Below are 25842 nucleotides of genomic sequence, written 5' to 3' on the forward strand. Positions count from 1 at the left end.
TGTGAAATTAGTTCTGCTCCTGGTATGTACTCCTGACTTTATTGAAGTACAAATATGAGTATTTTGAGTTTACACACAGGAGGCAGATATGTCTCACGTTTGAAGTAGACTGTAAACAAAGTACAAGTAAAAGTACACGGCAAGAGAGTGAGCCGATGAGAAACACAAAATAAAGTGGAATCTTCTCCATCTAATGTTTGCACCACAGAAAATCAGTGCACTCAATTGAGGCAAATATCCACAATGTGGCAATGATAATCTCTATAAGGCAGTAAAAGAGGTCTAAATGAAAACTTAATGCCAGGATTATGACAATGATAGTGAGAATACTGTAGCGCAAGTTTTTGTAATAGTGTAAATCTCTAAAATAGCCTTTTCAGATCCTTCCCAGAAACATGGATGCAGAAGCGCTGAAATGTAAAAAAAAATGTTAAGTCCCTGTTATGTACAGTGTTCAATACATCTCGCCATGTTCCTGAGAAAACAAAGGTTTTCTTTTCTCTAGCAGGTCCTTCTGCATCATAACACTAAGCAGCATAATGCCCGATTAGTCATAGCCTATACATTTGTGTTGAACATGGTGGCGTCACTCCGTCACAAATGAGATAAACAGATAAAACAACCAGCACTTCATTGTATTTTATAGTCATTCATCAAGAGCACACTAGTATAGTTACTCTTATGCCTAAAACCTTTCGACAAACTGTTCGTCTTCTCTGTACTGGGCTATAGGGTTGCACTTCTAAGCATTAAGGCTTTGTAACCGTAGTATTTAATGGATCTATGGCTTCCAATTAAGTGTCATGTAAACAAGAGGTAATGAGGCTTAAGCGGTTAGCTTTTTCTCTCTGGTAGTCTTTTTGAATTCTTTCTACTTATTTAATAGCCATGCTAGTGGCATGACTGGGGATGGTTGGGCCACCGTTTTGGTCTAGACTGAAATATCTCAATATTAGATATCAGACTTCTTCGCTAGCACCACCATCATGGTTATCATTTTAGTTTTTTTAGTGAAATGTCTAGACAACTATTCAGTGTGCTGCCATAATATTTAGTAAAGATATCTACGGTGCATCCTGATGACTTTGGTGATCCCATGACTTTTCCTATAGCGGCACCAGCAGGTGAAAGTTTTCACTTATACAGTGAAATAGCTCAACTTCTACTACATGGATTGGCACAAAGGTTTGTACAGAACTACACAGCTCCTAGTGGATTAATTAATCCTACTGACTTTGGTAATCTTCTGATTCATAGTGCCACCATGAATTTCATATGTGTGGTTTTGCAATGAGATGTCTCTACAACAACTGGATGGATTGCCATGAAATTTGGTACAGACATTTATCAGGAACAAGTGTGATAACTGTAGTCAATCTCTAACTTTTAATATAGTGCCACCATCAGGACATTTTAATTTGTCCAATACATTTTTACATATCCATCAGTTTAGTGCTATTTACAGTAGCAAATGTTAGCATACTATCACACGCAAAAGCACCACTATGCTTAAGTATAATCTCATAGAGCTGCTAGCAAGGCTGTAGACACGTGGCCCTGTTCTTTCTGTACAGCAATTTACATTTGTGCTGTTTCCCTGTATTAAACAAGAGACTACATCTGACTACATCAGAAGTTCTGGTGAGGTCAGGGTAAGGTAAGGAGTCTGGTTCCCATGTATGACTCTCTCATGACTGGACTTGAAGATGACTGAAAAATGTATTCCTGAACCTGGGAGTTTAACACTCTCAATTTGGACACATTTCAGTTAGTACACTTCCATGTAGTACAGCGCGTACACTATGTACTTGCGTAGTGCATGAATTTCAACAAGATAGTGTTGTCTCAGCTCAAACATGGGTATTGTGCGCTTACCGGAGGAAATGACAATCGCAACATTCGCAACTTCTTCCTTTTCTTCTTTTTAATGGCAAATTGCAACCGGACAGAGCATTGCCGCCAAATGAGCCCAATAAACAAACTGATGGCTTCTACAGTCAACAGTATAGTGGTACTTAGTGGAAAAGAAATCATGTATAATGTATAATATACATTTGTATAGTGCGGCATTCACCAGAGCAACCGTAACTTCTATGCAATAACCCAGTAACTCTGTCTCTACTCAGCCACCTGTTTACTCATTGCTATTTATTATTTATTCATCATTCTCTGTTTCAGAGCTGTTCATATTGTCATTTTGTATATTGTATATACTGTATACCAAATCCACCTACCTCAAGTACATAACACCTGCACTTAATACTTATTTATTCCGGCATCCTTTGCACTATGCTCCATCACTGTGTATGTGTACATGTATGCATGTATGCATGTATGCGTATGTGTACCTGTAAATCTCATCCACCTCCGACATGTACATAATTATGATAATAATTTTACTCCTGCATCCTTTGTACTCTGCTCTTTGCACCATTGTCTCAATCTGTCTATACTGTTTTTGTTTATAGCGTGGATATATATGTGTTCTCTATACTGTAGCCTGTGTGTGATTTTATTATTGTCTTATTATTAGTGTATTATTGTGTAAGTAAGCACATCATGAGAAATTTACAATCCTGATTCAAATTTCTCATATTTGTACACATACCTGGAAAATAAAGCTGATTCTGATTCTGATATGTGGCCTCAAAGGTAACCCCTGATGGAGCAACTAACTGTCAATAATTTGCACCACACACAAACAAATGCATATTTTATACTCACCAAAGAATGCATAAAATCCAATTTTCTCTCAGCTCTTTCCCACACCCTATTTCTAGTTTGTTTCTCTGGTTTCCGGCTCAGAACTCTTCTGAGGTTTGTCTAGTCAAAGCAGACATGAAAAGAGCATGTAAACTGGAGTCCGAGGCCCGAGGCCCTTCCTATACCCACTGGGGAGGATGATAAGCACATGATAGGGCCTAGAGAAAGCTTTCAGAAGTCATCTACTGTTTCCTAACAGTTTTCTCTGACGGTTTTGCCTCTTTTTTTGGTAACAGTAGTTTTGCGTGTTTCCTTTCGTCACGTCATGATCTTTACCGGGTCAGTAAGTTCACTAATAATTTGGCTTTTTTTGCCTTTTCACATGATTCTATCAATTGTGCCTTTATTGCAGAAGCATGAATGCACAATCTTGAGCCTTAGATAAGATTAGCATTTAGGTCAATGCATGCTGTTTTTTCATATATTCGAATTTAATGGCCATCATTGTTAAATACTTCTAGTAAGTACATACCTATGATAACGTAAGATCAATTACTAATTTTGGAAGTTACTTGTGTACACTCTCCCATAAAAGTCAGTGAATAATTCAGATGCTGATTACTATTTGAGCAGCACCTGATGGAACAGGGAGATAAACCACAGTTTAGTACAGCTCAGGAGAACACTGTCAACACTGAAACTAATGTTGCTGGGTAAGTTGTCCGTGGTCTGCGATCTAAATGCAGTCATATTGCTTAGATGGAGGTCTTTAAGTCAGTATATTTAGATGTATAGTCACTGTCATTGCAGACCTGCCAATCTGTGCTGGCATATTAAATCAGAGATAAGGCAAAGTACACTTTAAGTTGTGGCTCGACTGGAATGAAAAGGGTAGACCACGGTTCAATCAGACCCCTGAGAGGCTGGCCCTGCCTTGGTCGTGTTATGAATGGCTACCATAAAGTAGGTATTATGCTGACAAGAGCCCCTGGGTTCATATCATTCACACCCACCCTTCAGACTGTGACAGCCTATATGTCATACAGTCAATGATGTGCCTAAAGCATGCAGAAACTGCATACAGAAATCCATAGGAAAGCATATAGTTATATACAGCAAACAAGCACCTATATAAATACATCCATATAGCTATGTTTAAGAAGTTTTCTTAGTCTGGAAAAAGCATTAACTGTGAGTCTTCACTTAGAAGTAATCAAATCAAAATTGCTGTAAAATTATTTACTGTGTCCACAAACGTCACATGGACGTCACCCTACACATAATCAACCACACTCTGACCTTTTACTGTACAGACATCTCGCAAAAATAAATGACTATTTGTATGCACAACACTGTGCTTTGTTAGCCTGAGCGCAGTGCTCCCTTGCTGTTCCTCAGCCTACACGCAAGCCATCACACTGTGATTTCACCTAGTTTGGCAGTCTCTATCTGTATTGTAGTGCCTCTTAACTCATCTCTTCTCAATCACCACATTCTCTACGCTGTTCCAAGTGTACAAAACATAACTTATATTTAAAAACTAACCAACTGAAAATTCCACATGAAATATGATTTGCAAGAATGGCTCAAGAGTGAAATCACTTGAATGAAGCTGACTGAATGAAGAAGTAAAAATATCATACGTAATATAAATGTATGCAGACTACATTAAGATGAGGTAAGTGGTTTTAATCATTGTTACTGCTGTGCGTTGGTAAGTGGAGATTATTCATGATTTCGTTGTCATTAGTGACGACTACATTGTGCCAACTAGATACTAATGGCCACATTAGCAATTTTAGGGAAAATAGTGGTGAGTGAGGGTGAGTGAGTTAATGATATTCTCAGCTTTCACTTGAATTCTCAGCGACCATTACGAGAAGCACATTGTGTTAGTACAGTATGGTACAGTACAACACCAGGAACAGCGCAGTATAACATAACTCAGCGCTACATAGCCCACTGAAAATGACAGCACCATCAAAGTCATATGGCTGTTCTACTTGATCCTACACAAACACTTACTCTAATCGCATGTAACCTCCAAACTGATTACGTCTGACATATAATAAGCTAATTGTTCTCTAACTTCATGCAAGCGATTATGTATACAACTCACTCAAAACTGTGAAAAGTTACATTTAAGCCAGAAAGAGTAGCGTTATAACCATGAAGTCATCATCTTTTTAATAACTGACACTTTTCCCATGCTTGCAAAGTATGAAATTACAACTACTACCCTTACAAAAAATGTCCCAATGATTTCTGAGCTGATTTCTACACAGAGAGAACAATACAAATCTCCTTTAAATATTTGAACACAGAACCATCAATCAGTAGCACTTACATCTCCAGAGTCGGATAGCAGGTGCTGCTGAAGAGAGCTCGCCTCCCTGACAAACCTTTTCTTAGGCCCGACCCGGTCGGCCAAGTTGCCCATGATGACTCTGTGATGACCCTGATGCTCCCCGCTGGTCAATAATCTCTTACAGTGTCTCTACCCGTCTCTCTATGTTTTTCGCTTACCTGCGCAACGTATCCTTGCTTCCTATCTTCCTGCGTCACTGACACACTTAACACACACACACGACACACACTTGACTTTCCAGAGACACAATTGCAACCCCCCACCACCACCGTCATTACCACACACACACAAACACACGTACACACACACGCACACTCCTTAAATCTAGGTTAGATCAGTTCCGTTTTAAGCATGTGCTAAAATAGGATGACCTCCAGTGATGGAGGAGAAAGGCAGGAGTAGACTCCAGGAGTAGACTGCAGGAGGAGGATGGACTGTGACAGTGTCAGAGAGGGAGAGCTTTAGTGGAGGAGAAGACTGAAATTGTATAATTGCTTACAACTTTAGGAGAAAGGAAGATAGGTTTCTTACTTCTGCAGAATGAAAGTGCTTTTACCTATGCTAACATCGTTCATGCAACTGAAAGAAAACTTCACCGTGCAAAGAGACAGTTCACTTCAAAATGGACGGTAAACAATCCTGAATAAACTAAAATGGATGAGATGGGATTTTGAGAGACTCATCCTGACTTTGTATTTGATGATGTTAGGAGATACAGTGGTTCCCTATGGTGAGGAGATCTGTTTCCTGATGAGCGAGTCAGTTGGGAAAAGCTGTATGTGGTGAAATGTAGGTGCCAAATATGTCACTTTATGGTCCCTTCTGAATCAGTGCAAATTTACAATTGTGGTCTACATGGATTTCTACTTGAGCATGTGTTAATGTATTATATTTAAATGTAAATGCTCTGTATTTGTATAGCGCCTTTTGAGTCTTTGCGACCACTCAAAGCGCTTTTACACTGCATCGTATTCACCATTCACACACTAAGCCTAAGTGCTCAAACAAAAACATTCACACACTGGTGGAGTAGCCACCAACGGCAATTCGGGGTTCAGTATCTTGCCCAAGGACACTTCGACACGCAGCCTGGACGAGCCGGGGATTGAACCGTTGACTTAACGGGCAACCCGCTCTACCTCCTGAGTTTGTGTGTGTGTGTGCTTTTTCTTTTTTGAATTTCGTAGACCATCAAATGTATAGTATATAACATAAATACAGTACATACAATACAATCATTACTTTTAGGCATGTCCATCATTTTCTGTGACACAGATCCTAGGTCAGATATGAGTATAGTATAGATAGATAGAATCACGCTTAATATAAAATAATAATGTGTGTGCACACAGAAAAGCAAACAAAGAATAAAACTGGTATGGAACCAGTAAGAATAATCCCCTCTAAACCAATACATAAAATAAGAATAAGCAAAAGCATTACTCCTCGTCACACTGGTTCATTCAGGTTTCATTATATATGTCTGTGCATTCTGTTATAGTTGTTACAAGGAGGGAACAGTGTATGTATTAAAAGAAAGGGGGATCCGTCAGCAATAGGCATAGCAATGCAACCTTTAATTAAAAACATGCAGTGACCAATACGATGGTGTCCTCTATTACTCTCTCTCGCTCTCTATTTGAGTGTGTGCATGTGTTTGACCTTTGCACAGACAGGCCAGAAAGAGCAATTCAATTAGAGCCTATCACATAACACACATCTCCAATTTGAGTAAACACTCTGATCATATAAGCTCAAAAGTCTAGCTAGACCTTTGTAGATGTTCCAGTCTCCTTTGATATATTTCCTTCTCTTTTTCTTTCATCCCTCTCTCCATTCACCTCACATGTTCCTCCACATCACACAGCAGTTTGCCCTACCGGCAGGACCAGAGGACGAGTCTGTCATCACTTATTGAGATAAATAAGCACTACAGTAGTTTAGCAGCTGCTTGTGCTAACTTTAAGGGTACCTGAATTACAGAGAGAAGAGAGCCCCTTCACTGATATTTGATCATTTATCAGCATATTTGTAAACTTTATAGCATAAAGGAAAGTAGTTTATGAGAAATGATATTTTAGATCTAAAAGTACCCTTTTACAGTATATCTTTAAAAAACCTGTGAGAGATTTTACTGTATGCTGTGTTTCACTTTGGCTACTGCTTTCTCCCTGACGTATGGCATGAACTGCTGACAGGTGTATCAACTATAATAGATGACTCCACATTTTATGTGTGTGTGTGTGTGTGTGTGTGTGTGTGTGTGTGTGTGTGTGTGTGTGTGTGTGTGCGTGCGTGTGGGGGCATTTGACAGGACGGATGCAGGAATGAGTCTGAGAGAGAGGATAGAAGGCTGAGTCAAGTAAATCATAACAGGAAACAAGTGCACGCACACACAATCTCTTTGTTGCTTCTCTGTCTGTCTCTGTCTTCTTGTCTGTCGTCTGTCATATATAGTGCAGTGGTTATAGTATATTGGGAGCATCCTTGCAAGGCTGCCTCAGCTTACTGTTTTGCAAGAAAATCAATAACTCTTTTAAAGACTAAGGTATCAAACTGTCAGTGGTCCCTTCAGCCATGACTGTGACCTGTAAATGTCAGAGTTACTTGTTCATACGTGGTATTTATATGACAAGCTACAACGTACAAAGGGCTGCTGAGAAAACAAAAATAAGTATACAATATAAACAATTCAATAAGAAACATTACAACATTGGAGAAAGAAGAATTATGAAAACATAAGGAAAGCTACTGCACAATGCAAGAGTTGATACAACCATTCCAACCTTTAACACATTCAAACTTTCTCTTTCTCTCCCATGCCATCTTACATAAGAGTTTCTATTTATAAATGTTGCCTAATTGGATAGACTGAATAATATTGGAGCCTTTTCCTTCCTCTTTTCCAGCCTGCGGGACAGATATCAGGGCCCTCTCATTCTGTCTGGAATTTCTGAAAAAAGGGCCCTTAAAAGATTCATAAGCTGCTAATGAGGTTATGCAGCACATTTCAAAGCAAAAAATAGTGTGACGATATGTATGAGTGTGTGTGTGTGTGTGTGTGTGTGTGTGTGTGTGTGTGTGTGTGTCTGCTGCAGGAGAGTTGGGGTTTATATATTTGCTCGGTGAAAAGATTATCCATATGAGCAGACATTTGCAGCTGTGACAAATTGCAGAAGAGTCACAGTAAAAAGAAAAGGGAAAATAGTCCCTTCAGCTATCCAGTCTCTTCAGCTTACATTTTAAAACACTTCGGAGACATTCAATCATCAGTTTAAGTGAGGACTGTTGAAAAGCCCAAGTTTCATTAAATGCTTTTGAAAAAATAAAGGTTGTCTTACTCAATTTGTTCAGGCAAGAAATGGATAAGCTACGTTTCATGGATTCACAAGATATGTATTTTGAGTTGGCAGTTGTACAGTTCATAGTCATGGCTTTCAGTGTCAAGTACCAAGGAGGCTATAGACTGACATTTGTCCAAAATGAAGGATGTCCGGAGCCATTGCTCATAATGTGTATCAAGGTCGAACATATTTTAATGGATGCTCAAGATCTGATTATTTTTTGTCCACCTCAGCCTGCTAGTGTTGCAGCACACTCCTTAATGTGGCACTCCAGACTGAGAAAGTTTCACTCCATATGAGAACATGGACTCTTAATTTTTTACATGCCTTCTAAACATTTACATGATTACAAGATTGGGGTAAACATCTGTGAAGTGGCTCCAGAGAGAGTGTAGCGGCTGTTACAGTTGGATACAACAAGAAAAATACAATACAACAGCTTGGGAGATGTGTGACAGATGAAGAGGGAGAGAAGATGTGAGAAGGTGGAAGAAAGCAACAAGTACAAGTGATGAAAAACATATTGTATGGCAACATGGTGATGAAACCCTATCGTTTCTGTTGTTCCCTATCTGCACACTTCCTGTTAATGCAATCACATGGGCATGGAGTGCAGCAGTGGAAAGGGAGGGGCAGCTGAAGAGATGGGGAGAGCCACCTGCAAACATGCTCGTTAACTACAGCAGAGCTGCCAGGAGGACCAAAGAAAATTTAAAGACTGGAAAACAGCCAAACAGGCTCCAAAACTATCAAATCTCATCAGAGTATTTGTCAAATAACTATCACATCCTCCTTGTTTCTGTCTGTTTTTGAAAACTGAAAACAGAGATATCAACTATAATATAAATATCGTAAGGGCTACTGGGAGGACAGGCAGTGATGTAGAATCCCACTGATATTTTGAGCGATTTTAAAACAAATTACGTGGAGCTGCTCTGAAGTAAGAAATTCACCAAATCCTCACTCCCAAAAACAGAAACAGAGAATTGTCCTTTTGCAACTGTTTTAACACATGCGGTTATTCATGGAGTTAAATGTCTCAAACAACATCTTGGTCAATATCATATTTTAGTGGTTTTGGCATTTTTAAGGGAACAATATAATGTTTCCTTTTTGCTGTTTGTGAATTTCATTTGCTAAGACCACCATTAGAATTCTGTTGTGGCCATATATTTTTTCATACAGCTGGAAAAATGGAAAATGTTAGTCTTTATAGTGTCATTTCAGATCCCCAGTATTGAATAATTAGTGAACATAGCAATGAAATATTAACAATTATGCCTTTCCCTTTCATCTTAAAAACAACAACCTGAGAGGTATTACAGCAGATGGATGGATGACATTGATTGTCTAAACAAACCACAATGTAAATAGATGCATCATATTTGAACACGTGTATATTATTTTATACTGAATACTACTAGGAGCAACCTATATTACGCAGCCTTATTTACAAACCAAATGATGTCTTTATGGTGTATCTAGGTCCCTAGCTAGGTCAAACATCTTTATAGTGGGTGTTTCAGAATTTCCTGCTGTATATTAAAAATATCAAAAACAAATGCTTGTTGTGTGTGTGACAGATACAGGTCTGAGATGGAGTCTGATCTGAGAAAGACGCACAGAGAAAAGACATTTTCATTAGAGCTTTCTGCTAATCCTTCTGTCTTCCCTGTAATGTGATTTCCACCGGAGTCAATTGCCCCTCTGGCTCACAGACGAAATAGGCTGTTCACATTAGACCCTTCTTTTCCCTCTTTCTGTCCCTCTCCTTTTCCTTCAAACACACACAGACACACAAAATCCTTTCTCTTACCTCGGTCATGTGAATAAGGTAGAATCTCAGCTCTTCAGCATAATCTGTAAGACAAAGTAACAGAGAAATTCATTTTATTTATTTCTTCGTGCCACTTTTTTCCTTCCTGCCAATGACCCAACCTTCTTTCCGCTGTTTCATTTTCACTCACTCCCTTCCTTCCTTCTTTTACATAATGCAGCATCATTGATTTCTGATTATGATTTAGCCAAAATACTTTTATTGATGGAAGGCTTTTACTTTCGGTCAGTCTTAGAGACATCCACCCATAATTCACCGAAGTAGCGCTCTGTGAGACAGGCCTGTGGGTCTGGAGCCAAGATAAATGGTTTTAATTGAGTGACCCTCAAACATACACCCACACAATCTATATATGTTGTGGTGATGTTTATTCATCTATCCATCTATCAATCTATCCATATATCTAGAGAGAAATCCATGAACCTCACAATTTCCAGGGCACTAGTTAGTGCAAGATGGTCCAAATCCTAAATATTTCTTTATTTCTATTAAATATCCATATCTAAATAAGCAACAATCAAAGTAAAGAAGGCTGCTAAATGGTGCAAAGAAGTGTGTGGCATCATCTTTTTCTAAATGAACCCCACCCACTTTAAACCAGAGTGAAGCTCACAGACAAAAACAGAAATACAGAAATAAAATCATGTGAAATAACCATCACTGTTCTAACCCTACTGCAGTGGAAGTCCGCAGCTTACTGAATGTCTCCAATATGAGGTCTGTAAACTAACGCAGCCTGCAGTGTTGAGCAGAGTAACAGACCAACGCCACCTTAAGGATGTTGGGTGCAGGAGCGGTGATGGTCAGTGTGTGATGTAGGAACAACAGGGCCCATGTGAAGCGCTGCATGTGTTTCTTCTTATATCCAACAGTAGAGGTCACTGTTGGATATCATTCTGTTTCCAAAAAGACAGCAGAATGTTGTCATACATATAGTACTGTATGAGGATGAAGTCATGTGATAACTCACCTATTTTACAATGTTTTTAGTTTAAATTAAAGAATAGTATTATTCTCTATAGGTCAAGAAAACTATCAAAACCCTTTCAATGCCTTTATAAAGACATGTTGATATATTTGCTCTAAAAAGTTACAATCTCAACTTTTTACTTACTGACTTACTGGTATGTCAGAGATGTAGTAATTTCAGTGTTTTACTGTCACTCAAATTAACTTCCTATCCCACTGAAGGACAATACCAAAAAAGTGCTTCTTGCACTGCAGTTAATTGATTGATCTCTCCCCATTTTAACATTTTGTGTCGCAGTGTTGAGTCATTTTTCTTTTAACAATGGTGCAGCAGCTGTCAAAAGGCTTTATACGATCATGTAGATGGCCAGGTGGATGATGTTGTCTTACTTTGTTTAGTTTGATGATAATGTTTGGACTGACGCATGGTCATTTTGGTTTTATGTGTGTTTAATAGCGCTCTCAGTGTTTTCCCACGGTCCTCAGCCTAGTATCGGGGTGACAGGAACACAGGAAAGCCCCTGTATTGAACTTGTTCTGTGTCATTACATGCACGCACGTACACACACACACACACGTCAAACACGCCCTGGCTGAAACAAACACAATCCCCCGGCGCCTCTTTCCTGAGTGACGCTGCTGAAGCGAAATAACAATGACAGGCAGCAGGGTGGAGATGTGTGTCTGTGTGTGGGTGTCCTCTCATGAAACACCCACACACACGCACGCACGCAAACACTACTGAATCTCCACCCTGGTGATCTCCAATTGTTTGGGTGAAGGGTGGAGGTCAGAAGTGGCCGAGATGAGACCAGAGCTGTCTGTGACAGAGGAGCTCAGGCCACCCTGTGTTAGGGTGCTATAATTTGAATTAAGAAACGCTTGCATGGAGTGTTCACTGGACGTTTTCCTCAACACAGTCCTTCATTGTGTCAACCTCAGCTGCAAAGTGAATGTTTTTTTCATATTCATGGTCTATATATGCAATTAATAACTCTAATTGACAATTCTGTTCATTCTAATTATGCAAAACACTTGTAGCTGGCCGCACTGTCTCAGCAGATACTGTATGCTTACAAGCCACATAAAGTAATATTGCAGAACTTTGACAATAACCTTATCAACTGAAAATATGTAAATATAGAGTCAGCCATGCGGAAAATGTTCATTATAATAACATTTGGAAAACTGGAAAAATATTTATAAACAACTTAAAAACAACAAAATAAAAAATAACCTATGACGACCAAAACTTTGATGAAAGATATTTCAACTTTCATCAACAAACAAAAACTTGATAAATGTTAAAGTAGCAGTCTTATTTAAAGACCTGTATGCAGGAGTATGCTCCTGACCTCAAAAACAAGACTCTCTCTTTGACAGAAGTTGAACTAAATGCAAGTCTCACTGAAAATTAAACAAGAAGCTACAACAAACCATTAAAACAAGTAGGTCTGCAATCCAATATTCCTAAAAGAATTTTTTTTTTTCATCAAAAGACCAAAACTTAATCAAAAGCAGGTGCCAAAACATTAACATTGATTTCCCTCAGTGCATTATTTAGGAAAAACACCAGTGAGTTATGTGCAGAATGGTAGTGGGATCCTGCACATGTATCTCCTGCAATGGTGCACCCAGGGGCGAAAGGCTATGTGACGCTACACTGACACCGGCAGGGGGCTTTATCCACTGAGGGTTAGGCCCAGCCCTATTAATCACTCAAAACAGTCTTCATTTGCTCTAAGTGAATGCCTCCGATCTGGTGATCTCAGAGCCTCTGTTTTCCCACCTTACTCTCAGACCGACTCTGAACACTACACCGCCATTATAGTATAGTATAGTCATTATTCAGGGGGATCGAATACAGACAATCTCATCTCAACAACATCCTTTTAACACCCGTTCTCCTGCTAAATCAATCCCATAATCCTGACGCTACTACTCTACTGATAAGTCCTATTTATTTATTTGACACTGATGCACAATTTCGGATAATATAACACTTGTTTTTCTGGTTTATATCCTGCTCAGCATAATGATCCACTGACCGGACATCCAATATAGTCAGCTTGAAGTGTGATAAGTGAGACACTTATTACTGTTTCTTACCCACGCACAATTTTCTGCATTGTGGGAAGTGTACCCTCTCTCCCCTGGTCCTGACCTATGCATGACTCCAAACGTTGCCCCTGTCTCCACCCACCACTCTAGTCACAGATATTTACAGTGAGCCTTATTTATTTGACTTGCCCGAGCTCTGTGCAGCCCTGATGGCCAGACTATTCTCTCCATATTGCTGGAGGAGATGGTTGTTTACACCAAGGTGAAATAAAAAGACAAAGCAACAGGAACTTGGGCAGCCTTTCCCTAAATATCCCCTGATTAAGCACAACTGAAAATATCACTGTAATCATAAAACTGTATGTTTATTTCTAATACATTTTTTGTCAAAAGTGTTAAATTTCCCTTTTTATTTTATGTAGAGCTATAGAATATCAAACATGGTTTTACATGGTAACATACAGAAAAGCTTGTTCGGAGATATGATTAAAAATTGCAAGTTTTGCAATTTGCTCCTTTTGGACTTTTTGGACTCAAATGCCCTCATGTCTGCAAAGTTACAAAGCAAATGATGATTCCTATACTTTTCCTGTCAATTTTGAAATATACATAGTTGGACAAATCCAGGATTTCACGCAGTTTGGTGACATGTGTGCGTTAACACATACATACCATCCTGGAGCCTCAGCTGTCTGAGGTACAGGGGACTCTGAAGGACGTTACACCTGCCTGGCTCATTTTCTCTTGTCACCAGCATCAGGTCACTGTAGACAAACACTGTAACCTACAAGATCAGAGGGGCAGAGATGGAGTAAGAAGTTTTTAAAAAAAAAAGAGAGGAACAGGACATTTAGAAAAAAGGATGAAAGGGAGGAGGGGGGAGGTTTAAAGGGAGGCAAGAAGGGTGAAAAAGAAACATTTTATTTCATACTTCAATCTCTCATGGTCTCATCAGGGCTTCACACCTTTAAGTAATCACATCACGGAAACACACATCTGCAATGCAGCGTGATGCACATACAGGCTCAACAAGTCTCTCCCCTATAAAAGCTTTCCCCTCCACCTCATGTCCTAGCACAGGAAATGCAGTTCACACAAAACCATACATCTTAGCAGGTCTAGCTTTTTTGCCCGCTGGATGTTAACCCTGTGCTTTCTGACATTTTAATTGCTCAGGGCATTCAATGGCTTTTTAACAAAATGACTGTGAAGTAGCACATTTTACTGTAATTACTTGGGACAAAGATGCTCAATTATAGGACACCAAACTCACTTTGCTTCCAAGAAGGTCTGAAAATACTTTTTGGCTTACAATTCATTATGCTACAACAGCTGGCTTGAATTTTGATAATTGAATGTGTTGCCCTGGCGATGCATTTTCCCACATTTCCTTCAAATTCTAGACACATCCATTGTACCCCAAGTATCCTCATCATAGCCCAAGAAAAATAATTTATGATTATTTACTGCTCATGTGGATAAAATGGCTGGATGTGAGGAATTGCTTTATAGCAGCCAAAACCTAATTACATACACAAACTTCGGATTGTTACTTTGGGGTTTTGACCAAGAGTTTTGCAACATGTCATGAAAGCCCATGATCAGGAGTTCTGCTTCTGCTGTGGTGAGAAAGTGAGAAAGGTTAGGCTAGTGAAGCAATAAAATGAATGTTACTGAAGAAAAGAACAAAGGAATGAAGAGAAAGAAGTAGATGATAAAAAAGAAACAAGAGCCAAGATGTATGCATGAAAGTTGCTTATGTGAGTCTGCGCTTTCATGCAACATTACAGGCATAGAGTGTAATTCGTGCAGATGGGCACTATTTCAAGACAATGCTTTTGCTTTGGTGGCTTCCTCTGAAGGATGAGCTAGCAGCAAGGGTATTTCAAATGTAGCCAGTATGTGGTTAGAGTGTGTGGGTGTGAGAGTGTGTGTGTGTCCGTGCATGCATGTGTTGGTTTGAGTGGGTGGAAGAGGATGTAAGTAAGAGTGAAGAACAAGGGCAAAGCAGCAAGCAGGGAAACACACACACAAATGCACGCTGTTCAAATGCACTACATCTACAAAAAACCTTTTTAATTCCCACTCTGTCTCTCAGTGATTCTCTTTCTTTAAGGATTTTAAGGAACAATTTTATGTCCATCCAAGCTTAAGTCACACAATCAACAATTTCTCTAATTGAGATTAATCAAGGCTAAACAATGTATCGGTTACCTAAACTATTTCAACATAATTACTGTATGTATCCTATATATATCCTATAAATACAATAATATTTAGATATAATATACAGCAGGCTCATAAAGCACCAATACACGCTATACGACTCATATAATTAGCAGATTCCATAAGTGTAAATTGATTTCTTTATTTGAATAAAGTTGCACAAATGTGTGGAAAGCTGTACTTATTATTTGTGTTCAGATATTATCATGAAAGTGGTACGTGTTTGTGTGAACAATAGAGTTTGTGTGTTTGCCTCCCGCGCAGATTTAACAGAAAATCTGGTGAGTAAAGAGTAAAAGCCGGAACAACACTGACTGATCATTAAAACAGCCTGCATAAAGTGGCTGAGTGGACAGAAACTCCCTCCTGACAAACACTGGCTGTTAAATATTTGTTTTATGAATGACCCCAGAGGGAGGCCAGAATTACCTTCCACGCCAGCAGCCACTACACTGCACCGCACTGCAAAGATTATCTTACAGGCCAAATTAAAGAGCGGTGGCACGAGATCAATTCAATAAAACAATACTCTTTCCTCCTCCTTTTCTTTTCTTCTTGTTAACATGTTTCTTCTGAAGAACATCATAGCAATGACACCTCAGACCGGATTCCCTCAATCGAAACAGTGACTGGCAAAAGCTTAAATTTCAGAAACAATCATATGGTAACCATAATTTATCATTTTTTTAAGTTTTTGCAGGCCGTTACATCTGGATGTACATCATTTGGCTGCAATTAATTCTTCTGCCCAAACATAAAAACTTCTTCTAGGGAAAATATACTTGGACACTTATCAAGGTAATGCAAATATTTGCAAAGTAAATATTGGGGGATTAATGTGGCACAGTAGCCGATATTAACTTGAGTTACAGTCACTTATTCTACTTGAACTTGGCTAACATAAATTTATCACAATATCTAAGATATAGAATTACATTAGCAGACCTGGTTCTGGTGTACAGTACTTTCTTTGCAGCATAATGTCTTACATGTTAAACCCTACAAGCACATTGCTATTTCTTTTAATACCCTGGCAGTATAGTGTATTTGTAGTGGGGGGTTTTGGCACTGACAACATTAAAACTTTACTAATAATATACTGTACAAGATACCTTTATAGTGCAGAATATTATTGTAAGTTGAGCTTAAAATATTGTGAAAGGATCATGAATATATACTGAAGGAGCTACAGTTCCCCCCCTCCCCACACACACTGATGTGGGCCTGATACTTTAGACTAGTTACAAATTCTTCAGAGATGTTCAGACAACTTCTCTCCCATTCCTTCTCTCGGGATGTTGCTCTCTACTTGGTCTCCCTTTCTATATACATTCATAACTCTAAAACACACATACGTTTTGACTTAAGATGCGCACTGGGGCAATAGACCGTCGCTTTCAGTTTGGCCAAATAAACAAACCACATAACTGGTTGTGACAAAGCAACAAAATGTTTGCCACTAGTCTGTCTGTCTCCTGCAATCTTAAGAGGAGAGGAGAGGGCCGCACTCTTTCTGCATCAAAGCAAAGAGAAAATCACATCTTCTCTTGCTTCAGCATACTAATATCATTAAAGCACTGACGCCACTTACCTTGAGAGAGTGGTGCTTGCTCTCATGTAATATCATCTCCTCAGATATGATGAGAGCTCGGCTGCACAGGTCAAGAGGCTGAACAACAACATATTACACAGACAGATTAGGACACAACATTTTTGGACATCACTTTGAGGCTCATATTGCTCATATTATTCTTAGCCTAACAAAGCGAGAACATACTTTAACAGTTTCTAAAAATAAAAGTCAAGAATACAATATTGTGTTTGTTAGATATTAGTTAAATAAAACATAAGGTTCAGTACCAAATCCATTTTGCTTCCCAAATCCAAATGACCGGCTAAACAGCAAGCCCTCACTTTACTGTGTGAAACACAAGTGAAACTGATTCTGTGAAGACAGAAAGTGAGCTGCAACTGCGAGGCAGTATGTGTGGTCTGTGTATGACAAGACAATGACACTTAAAATTAACTAATGAGGCAACATGGAAGGAGGGGACTTCCTCACAAGTCCAATATGTGTTAGAGGGCCAAATTCGGTATGTGTGAATACTTAACATTTGCATACTTTGTGAAGTAGGGTCAGGGTTGCACACTCTGCGTGAATTAACAGGAAATACCACCAAAGTTCCTGTCTTGTGAAAGCATAAATGGCTAAAAGACCCCGAGATACCACCAGTGCTTTAAATAGTAGGTACAAATATTATATGACATCTATCTTATCTCACAATGGGTGTCTATGGTTATTTAATCATATATTCCACAAGGTATTCAGTAAAGTATAACAACTGTAAAGTGTATGCGCATAATATACAGAAATGAGAGCATTTATTTTGCAATGACACATGACTTTCCACTGCTTCCTAATTTTTTTTATTAATTTTAAGTATTCCACCTTTAGAAAAATATATGTTATAAAACACCCCCTCTGTTTCTCCATAGTTTTTGTGCAGTAACCTAAAGACAGACGGGGAAAAAAACATCTGCATATCTAAAATATTTTATGTATGAAAATAGAGTCTTCATGAGTTGCAAAATATAAAATGCTCAGACGGAAAGGTCAACATATTATCTCAAGATGTCCCGAGATTGACTGTAAAACCACCAACAATCACAATAACAAAAAACACACACATATACAGATAAACTGGCATACCTGAACAAAGATGGGGAAGATAAGGATCTTTGGTGCCACTTTGACATATCCGTAGTTGGCATGTGGAGTGTGTGAGCGGACAATGGTACAGTTCTGGTAATTGGCAAAATTGGCATTCTGCTGTTGGTAGTTGGGTACACCAGCATTAGTTGAGGTGGACGCCATCTTTGTTGTCTTGGAGTTGTTAGACCGACGCAGGAAGCCAGTACGGCTAGAGAGACCTCCACCACCACCACCACCACCACTCACACCTCCAGAAAAAGCACCCTTACCACCACCCTGGGGCTGTGGACCAGAGGCCTGCCGTGTGGGATATAACCTGGCAGCTGTGGAACAAAAAGAGGAAGGTGAAGCATGTGATGGTAAAGACGCAGGTTACATATAGTTCCTGAAGACATTTATAGTGCGTGTAATCACTTTCAACAAGCTCACAGAGATCTTAAATAATTCAGCATATTGAGAAACACACTTTGACTCTCAAATCTGTACGCTAATGTGAAGATGGAGCTTAGCATAAAGACAGCAAACGGTGAAACAGCTAGCCTGGCCTAGCCTTTACAGGGCACAAATTAGCATGTTATATCTCTTTGTAAGAACGAAAAACTGCCTTAGGACAGAGCCAGGCTAGCTCTTTCCCCCTTTTTGCAAGGTTAGGCTAACCTAACCAGCTGCAGGTTGTTGTTTTGTATTAATTATTATTATATATGGATATGAGAGTGGTATCAACTTTCTCATCTATCTCGAATAAGCATATGCCAAAGTATTTTTTTTACATTTCTCCAGAGCTCAATGGGTTTGGCGTAATGGAGGTCTATCTGCACATGATTAGCTATGTAGTCACCACCAGAAGTGCATTGGCTGTTAATCAACTAACCTAAGCTGTTATCCCTGCTTCCTATGTGTCCCCAATTTGGGTGTAGTTAAAATGTAAACTGAGCAAATCTATGGTGATCCTGACCTGAAAAGACTATTGCCTTGTTTATTGTGTTACCTTTACCAGATACTTGCGTTGACAAGCTGACTAACTATGACTTTGAGTGCAGCTGGTCCACTGCTGGACCAAAGGGTAGCTCAAGCTGCTTTTAAGATACAAGAAAAAAACAGTGTGTTTCCAGTGTCACTCTGTCACCAAAGCAGAATCCTTTGTTCTGTTTGTATTTGCATAAAGTGCTCCAGAGTGTTTGTGACAAGACAGAGCATAAATATTTGGTGTTTTAAGCTGTTACTGTATATTTGACAGGTTCCAGAAAAACACAACACACAGTGAGTGGTAATTGATTGTTCTTCTTTTCAGTATCAATAAAGACCATAGTTTGCATTCACTGTTCTTCTGAGGTCAGTTTAATTTGAGACTATTTCAAGGTGCCAAGTGAATTTAATCATACTCATTAAAATAACAATAACCTGAAAAGCGATGTCAAAAACCTAATTAACATTGGACTACATCCAATATAATAAAAGGCACCAAAGCCAACTTAAGCAAAGGCTTCTGCCAAAATACCCAACATTCTTCACTGTTGCCTTTAACAAAACGTTGTATGAATATGAATATACCACACTGTATGTATCTTACCTAATGTTCCCTGGTTGTCTTGGTAAACAGGCCTCAAGATCTGAAAGCACAATAATATTAAATTACATTATTAAATAAGCTTGTTTAAGCACAATAAAAACTGGCATTTAAACTATGTATTGAATGGATTAAAGACCGATTAAAACAATGACATAAGATGACAGTATGTCTTTGTGTTATTACTAAATGTATACTATATTGATAGCTGAAATATAATTTCGATCTTAACTTCCTACGATGTGATATACGAAAAAGGAATGTCATAAAACATACTGTGTATCCTTAGCCTACCCAATCAAATTTTGTTGTCATATTTGTGTCCCACACTTTATTTTTTCTGTGTTGCTATGTTATGGGTTTGTGTTAAGGGATCAAGCTGGATATTATCATGTGTAGTTTCTTGCATGACACCAAATTTAGTGTCTGGGACTCAGCTGAACCTATTTGAATTGCCCTGGACTCAGCGAGGCAGTGATGGTTTCTACATGTCATAACAAATTACAATCAACTGAGGGAGTAAAGATAGAAAGCTGCATCACATGTTGTTCAGATTAATACAGTAGGTGAACTAGGAGTTGGATGGTCACATATTGTTTAAACCATATTAGCATGCTTTTCTGCCAGCTCACCATGGTAAATAGTTTCTGTAGTGAGGGCTTTCAGAGCTCTTTGTTTGTGAACTAGAGTATTGTGTGATATGTCACCAACATGACCCATTTCCACAGGGCTTTCGGTATATTTAGCCTGCGATGGCCACCACAAAATCTCACCAAATCCCTGCCTTCGCTTTTGTTTGGGATAAAAGAGGTGGCTGTTTGAAGGGGAATATTTGTTAACAATGTCGGCATGTACCTCTAATCTTTTTCCAGAGGCTAACCGAAACACTCTACACTCTTCTTTCTCTGCTGTGATTCCTCTGAATCTACTTCTGTTCTTCCTTCAAAATCAATCTCATCTTATGTTTGGGGCTGTCTTATGGCCCTTAACTGAACGTCAACCTTAGAAGCATTGACAGATGAAGATGGACACTACATGAGGCACACACAGACACACATACAAAACACACACACAAACAGCTCCAAGTAACAGACAGACTTACAGTCAGACACAGAGAAAGAGATAAGGAAATAAGACAATTTAACTCAATTCTACATACGGCAGCAAATGGATTTAATTAGTTAGAAATGTTTTAGAAGTCTTGAGCAACTATTTAGACACTGTAGGCTGAACCTAGATTGCAATCACTAAAAGACTGGGTGCACTGCTACAGGGAGAGTGTCTCAACCACATCTTGAATCTTCTATTTCAGCATGTTTGTTACCCTGAGGTGGTTAATGGGTTAGTATCGGATTGTTACAGTTGTGTTAGCTGAGGAATTCAGTTCAGGCTTTTTGATTGAATGAGTTTGCTTTATTTTGTTTTTATGATCAAAGCTTTTACCTCACATACATGATTGTCACTGGATGAAAAAATAAGTACATATATATATAATGCCATATACATGTCATACTGTGCATGTACATGCATGTTATACTGAAACTGCATATTGTGCAATGGACCAGTCAAAGTGTGCATTTTCATATAGTACACATTAATGCACTATTTTTGTTGAATTTTTTTCTCTTTCTTAAATGCCTCAACTATTTGTTTTTAAAGTGTATTCTCCATGGCACACAGATGATCGATCTACTCTACAGGTATATGATATCTGTAAGATAACTGATGTCAGATACATTGTTTTCCTAATATTAACTGTGTTTAGTTGGTAGATTGTAATGAAAGAAATACTGTCAAAGCTTCACATAGTACAGGCATACAATATATTATTAACAGCTATATTAGATAATATTGTCTCCTCTTGCTTTTCAGTCTATTACTCCATATGTAAGTTGCACTGAACTATATGTAGTGTAGCAGTGTGTTCAAAATATTTCTTAAAGCACAGATCAGCGAGATGGCAGTAACCCAAATGGCTCAGGCATACTATGTATTCAGTCCTTCTAACTATCAGCGCCAGGGATGTAAGGTAATGAGACATATCTAGGATGAGCCACCATATGACCGTGGTGAGGATGGGGAGGACGAAGAAGAGGATGAAGATGCAGCCCACCACCAGTTTGTGGTACCTGGCTTCCAGGGTTGATGGGGGCAAGGATGATATAGTTGTCCCCGTTAGATGCCTTCACCCTGGTACCCTTCAGTGTGGCAGTGTGAGGGTGGTGGAGCTGTCGCGGTTTCCCATCCAGCTCCTCGGTCGACCCTCCCTGGGCCCCCCACCCCAGCGTCCCTACACCTACTCCACTGCTATTTCCAGCTTCGGAGCCATTGACCAGCAGCCGGCGAGTGGCAGTGGCACGGTGGTGGGCTGGGAGAGGCGGCACAGCTGGTGGGGTTTTGCTGGTGCCAACGTCTGGTGCGCGCCTGCGAGTAGGGGGTGAGGGGGCATCATAGTTTGAGGCGGAGGGCTTATAAGAGGGCCGGTGGATGAGGCCCTCAAAACTAGGCTTAGCTGAGGGGCCCGTGCGCCACACCACCACTGTGATTTCATTGGAGCTGTTTCTACAATGAGGAAAGAAAGATCAAAATATAGATCAAAAAAATCTGGAGGAGTGTAATTCTAAGTAAATACTTTGTGTCTACATCAGGAAAGAACAGGGCTTAACAATACAACTAAGATTATGGCGTTAACTCCTGATCAATTAGATCTTACAGTAATTTCCACAACATCTTATAGTAAACTGAATTCTTATTGGCTACAGGCAATCTCAACCTCTGAAATAAATTTTTTTTGTACACTACAGGTCTTTTTCAGGCAGCCACATACATACATATCATACAAGATACATATACAGATACATACAGAATGGATCAGATAATCATTACAAATCACTGGTCCTGAGTCCTGAATAAGCCCGTGAAAAGGTTTCTCCAACATTTTGGTGTAAATCAGTCCATAATCCTCTGGTGTGTTGGATTCATTACCTGATAGCATGGGCCAAGTCTACACATTTCCACTGCTCCACTGGTTGACCATTTAGCTGCAGGAGAGTGTCCAACTGCTGTAGACCTGCCTGATCCGCCGGACCCCCTGCCAGAGTGAAGAGACAGGAAAAGTTCAGATCATTACACAATCTCAGGTGCCATTCATGCATCTGGGGTTATAGCTCCTTTGCTTGTTCCTTCAGTATTGGAGGTACAGAATGGCCAAATCACTATAAAGATGAAACAATAAAATAATAATAAAGTTTTCTGAGGCGAAAACTCAGGTCAATCAATGTGAAATGAAATGAAACTTTTACAGTAATATACTTCATACAGTGTGCAGACTCAAGAAAAGTTCCTTTCATAGATTAGAATTAGAAATCTACAGGTAGCAGTCTGTACTGTGGGAAAGTAACTTTGTTTATGGCTGCTTTTAAATTTAATAAATGTATGACTTTGGGTGTTAAAATACTTGCTATGAGAAATGCTAAGAAAAAATTTATGAAAGATGTCTCCTTCTCCAATCAAGTTACGTCCTAAGACAGAAAAATCAGGCCATTAAACAACCACCTCTCTCTGGAAAGTTTGGTTTCATTTACACATGACACTGACATGCACATGCAAAACTTGCCTGGATCAACAGCCTGCACCCTCACAGGGGAATCCGAGCAGATGGTGAAGCCGTATCCATCCTTTCCTCGAAGGATGGTCACCTGCAGAACACACACACAGAGTCAGTCCTTTTGTTATAGGAAGATAGAAAGACAGGACCAGCACCCTCCCCCCCAGCAAAATAATCAACTTCCTTCCTACTGGATGATTAAGTAGATTTGTATTCTGCTTCTACTTCCTATTAAAACTGTCTTGACAGCAGTTTCCCAGTGAACCCAATTAGCTGAGTTAGTAGGAAAAACAACTCTGAGAGATGTAAGAAGGAAGTTCTTTGTCCAGTATTCAGAGAAGAATTTAATATAGTGAATCTACCGATTGCCTCTTTATTCACACTTGTACTTTGTAGACTACAGTTGGTACGCAAAAAAACACATATCATGCTGCGAAAACAAACACAAAGTCTCTCTCAAACAAAAACATACACCCTACAACTATATGGAAAAAATTTTTTTCATAGACTCACTCCTTATTATAATAGGCCAATAGAAAAACTACATATATGTATGTATGAAAAGAATAGTGCTGCAGTACAAAACTGCTTCTTTGGGTACAACTGATACTAATTGTGAAGAGTAAATCTAGATTGTTTATAAGCTTTATTTTTCCAGGTTTGTCCCAATTAAAAATTTGTTTTTACAAATGAAGTAACTGTGTATTATAAAACATCAATAAAAAATAATTTGGATTAAGTAATGTCTGATCTGTTGTGTACTTAAACACATTAACCGTAACTGTTGTTTTCTGAGTTTACATTCCATTGTCTGAATATTTTCTTAATATAAATAAATGATTACTTAATTTAATAAGTAAATACAATAATATATACACACAGAATCTGATCAATAACTGAGATGGATACTCATTACTGGGATCCAGTGCCAAATCAGGGAAGTATTCGTTTAAAGTTTGCCAAATCCATAAACCAGATCCACACACACATACAGACACACAGACAATACTGATGGCTCTTTCCCATTGTCTCTCTTTCTCTTTGACCCTGCTTTGTCAAACATTAAATACCTGTGTCCAAAAGTCTGAGCCAAAGTCAACAAAGTCCCATCCAAAACATCTCACTTTCCATCTCATCTGCTGACAACCAGGAGCCCAAAAACACACAGACACTGCCACACCCCACATCCCTCTCTCACTTTCTGTCTCTAGCAGAGCAAAACTACATGTATATGCAGCTAAATTAGTCTACCCATGAGCAAGATTCAGCGATTTGGAGAAATACAGTGATTATTCAGGGGCCTGAAGCTTGTGATGACCCTAAAATGTCGGGTACGATCGCAGTTTCTTATAGTTCACTGATTTTATGTGCCCTGTGTCACATTGTTTGGGGCCACAAATCCTTCACCATATTTCTCTACCCTTTATCCCCTCAGTTTCTCTCTATTTCAGTCTACCTCCACACTGGCACTGCTGAAAAAATTATTTGTCATGCACCAGAGAAAGACAGCTTACATAGTTACCTGCTGTACAAAAGATTTTCGGATTCTCATCTGTTTTTGTACGCAGCATGTACCCTCTTTGGTGGGTCTGACACTTGATTAATGGTCTCATCATTAGATAAAGGCGAAGTGATGTCGTTTTAATTCTTATATACAAACACTAACCATGGGAGCACCCATATACTGTATTAGTGGAAAAGATACACAGTATGACAGGGCAACCTTTATGATAAGGAGGTTGACCTTCTTCTGCTTCTAGTACTTTTTCTACTGGGGCAAAAAGTACAGGCGGCGTTATAATTGCTAAAATTGTTGCCCTCTGCTGGGTGTATATTTTTGTATAAAGACTGACAGATATAACGAATCATCCGCCAGTCTGGCTATATGACAAAAATGAAGAAAAACAAGCAAAAATAGAGAAAGAAAAGAATGAGATATACAGACACAGAGAAACTGACTGTAGGTGTCGAGAGATGAAAAGATAATAAAGGAGGATAGAACAGATATGAGATGCTAAATAGTGGTGAGAGAGCGTAGTGGGACAGAAACAGAAGAGATGACAAAGACAAACAGAGGTATGAAAAAAACAGGACCAGCTAGAAATACAATATGTGAAAGAAAATATTGAAAAGCAAAGATCTAGGGGGTCTATCACACCCCATCTATCTGTCTATCTATTTCTTTTTATCAAAATTTGTTTAAATGTGACGTTGTGTCCTTTTTAAGGAAACTCTCAGAGCTGCCTAATTTGGGCCAATTCCTCCAAACTCCAGAGTCTTTACAGCGTTAATTCAATATGTAAGCATTGTTCAGTCTACCCACTTGGACTCCTCTGGTCTGCCTAGGAGAACAGTACCATGGCCCCTTTTCCACTTCTAAATGAAAGCAAAAGGATTATTTTAAAACTGGAACAGAAAAGAGGAGGGTAGCCTGGCAATAATGCAAG

General features: G+C 39.1%; 1 protein-coding gene across 6 annotated transcripts in view; it reads right to left on the minus strand.

Annotated features, from left to right (window-relative positions):
- Window positions 1-25842, minus strand: part of rgs3a (regulator of G protein signaling 3a) — a 152615-nt gene that overhangs the window by 68880 nt on the left and 57893 nt on the right. For 5 of the 6 annotated variants that reach the window (XM_046066035.1, XM_046066038.1, XM_046066039.1 and 2 more), the window contains 8 exons: window positions 23405-23486; window positions 22774-22879; window positions 21918-22350; window positions 19792-19831; window positions 18219-18544; window positions 17100-17177; window positions 13955-14066; window positions 10232-10275 (listed from right to left, as the gene is read on the minus strand). In XM_046066035.1, coding sequence (XP_045921991.1) covers window positions 10232-10275; window positions 13955-14066; window positions 17100-17177; window positions 18219-18544; window positions 19792-19831; window positions 21918-22350; window positions 22774-22879; window positions 23405-23486 — 1221 coding nt within the window. Of the gene's footprint in view, window positions 1-10231; window positions 10276-13954; window positions 14067-17099; window positions 17178-17368; window positions 17393-18218; window positions 18545-19791; window positions 19832-21917; window positions 22351-22773; window positions 22880-23404; window positions 23487-25842 lie in introns of those variants that run through there. The other variant, XM_046066042.1, reaches the window with a different exon arrangement.

The sequence above is a fragment of the Micropterus dolomieu genome, linkage group LG13 (genome assembly GCF_021292245.1).
Source record: "Micropterus dolomieu isolate WLL.071019.BEF.003 ecotype Adirondacks linkage group LG13, ASM2129224v1, whole genome shotgun sequence".
Lineage (NCBI taxonomy): Eukaryota > Metazoa > Chordata > Actinopteri > Centrarchiformes > Centrarchidae > Micropterus > Micropterus dolomieu.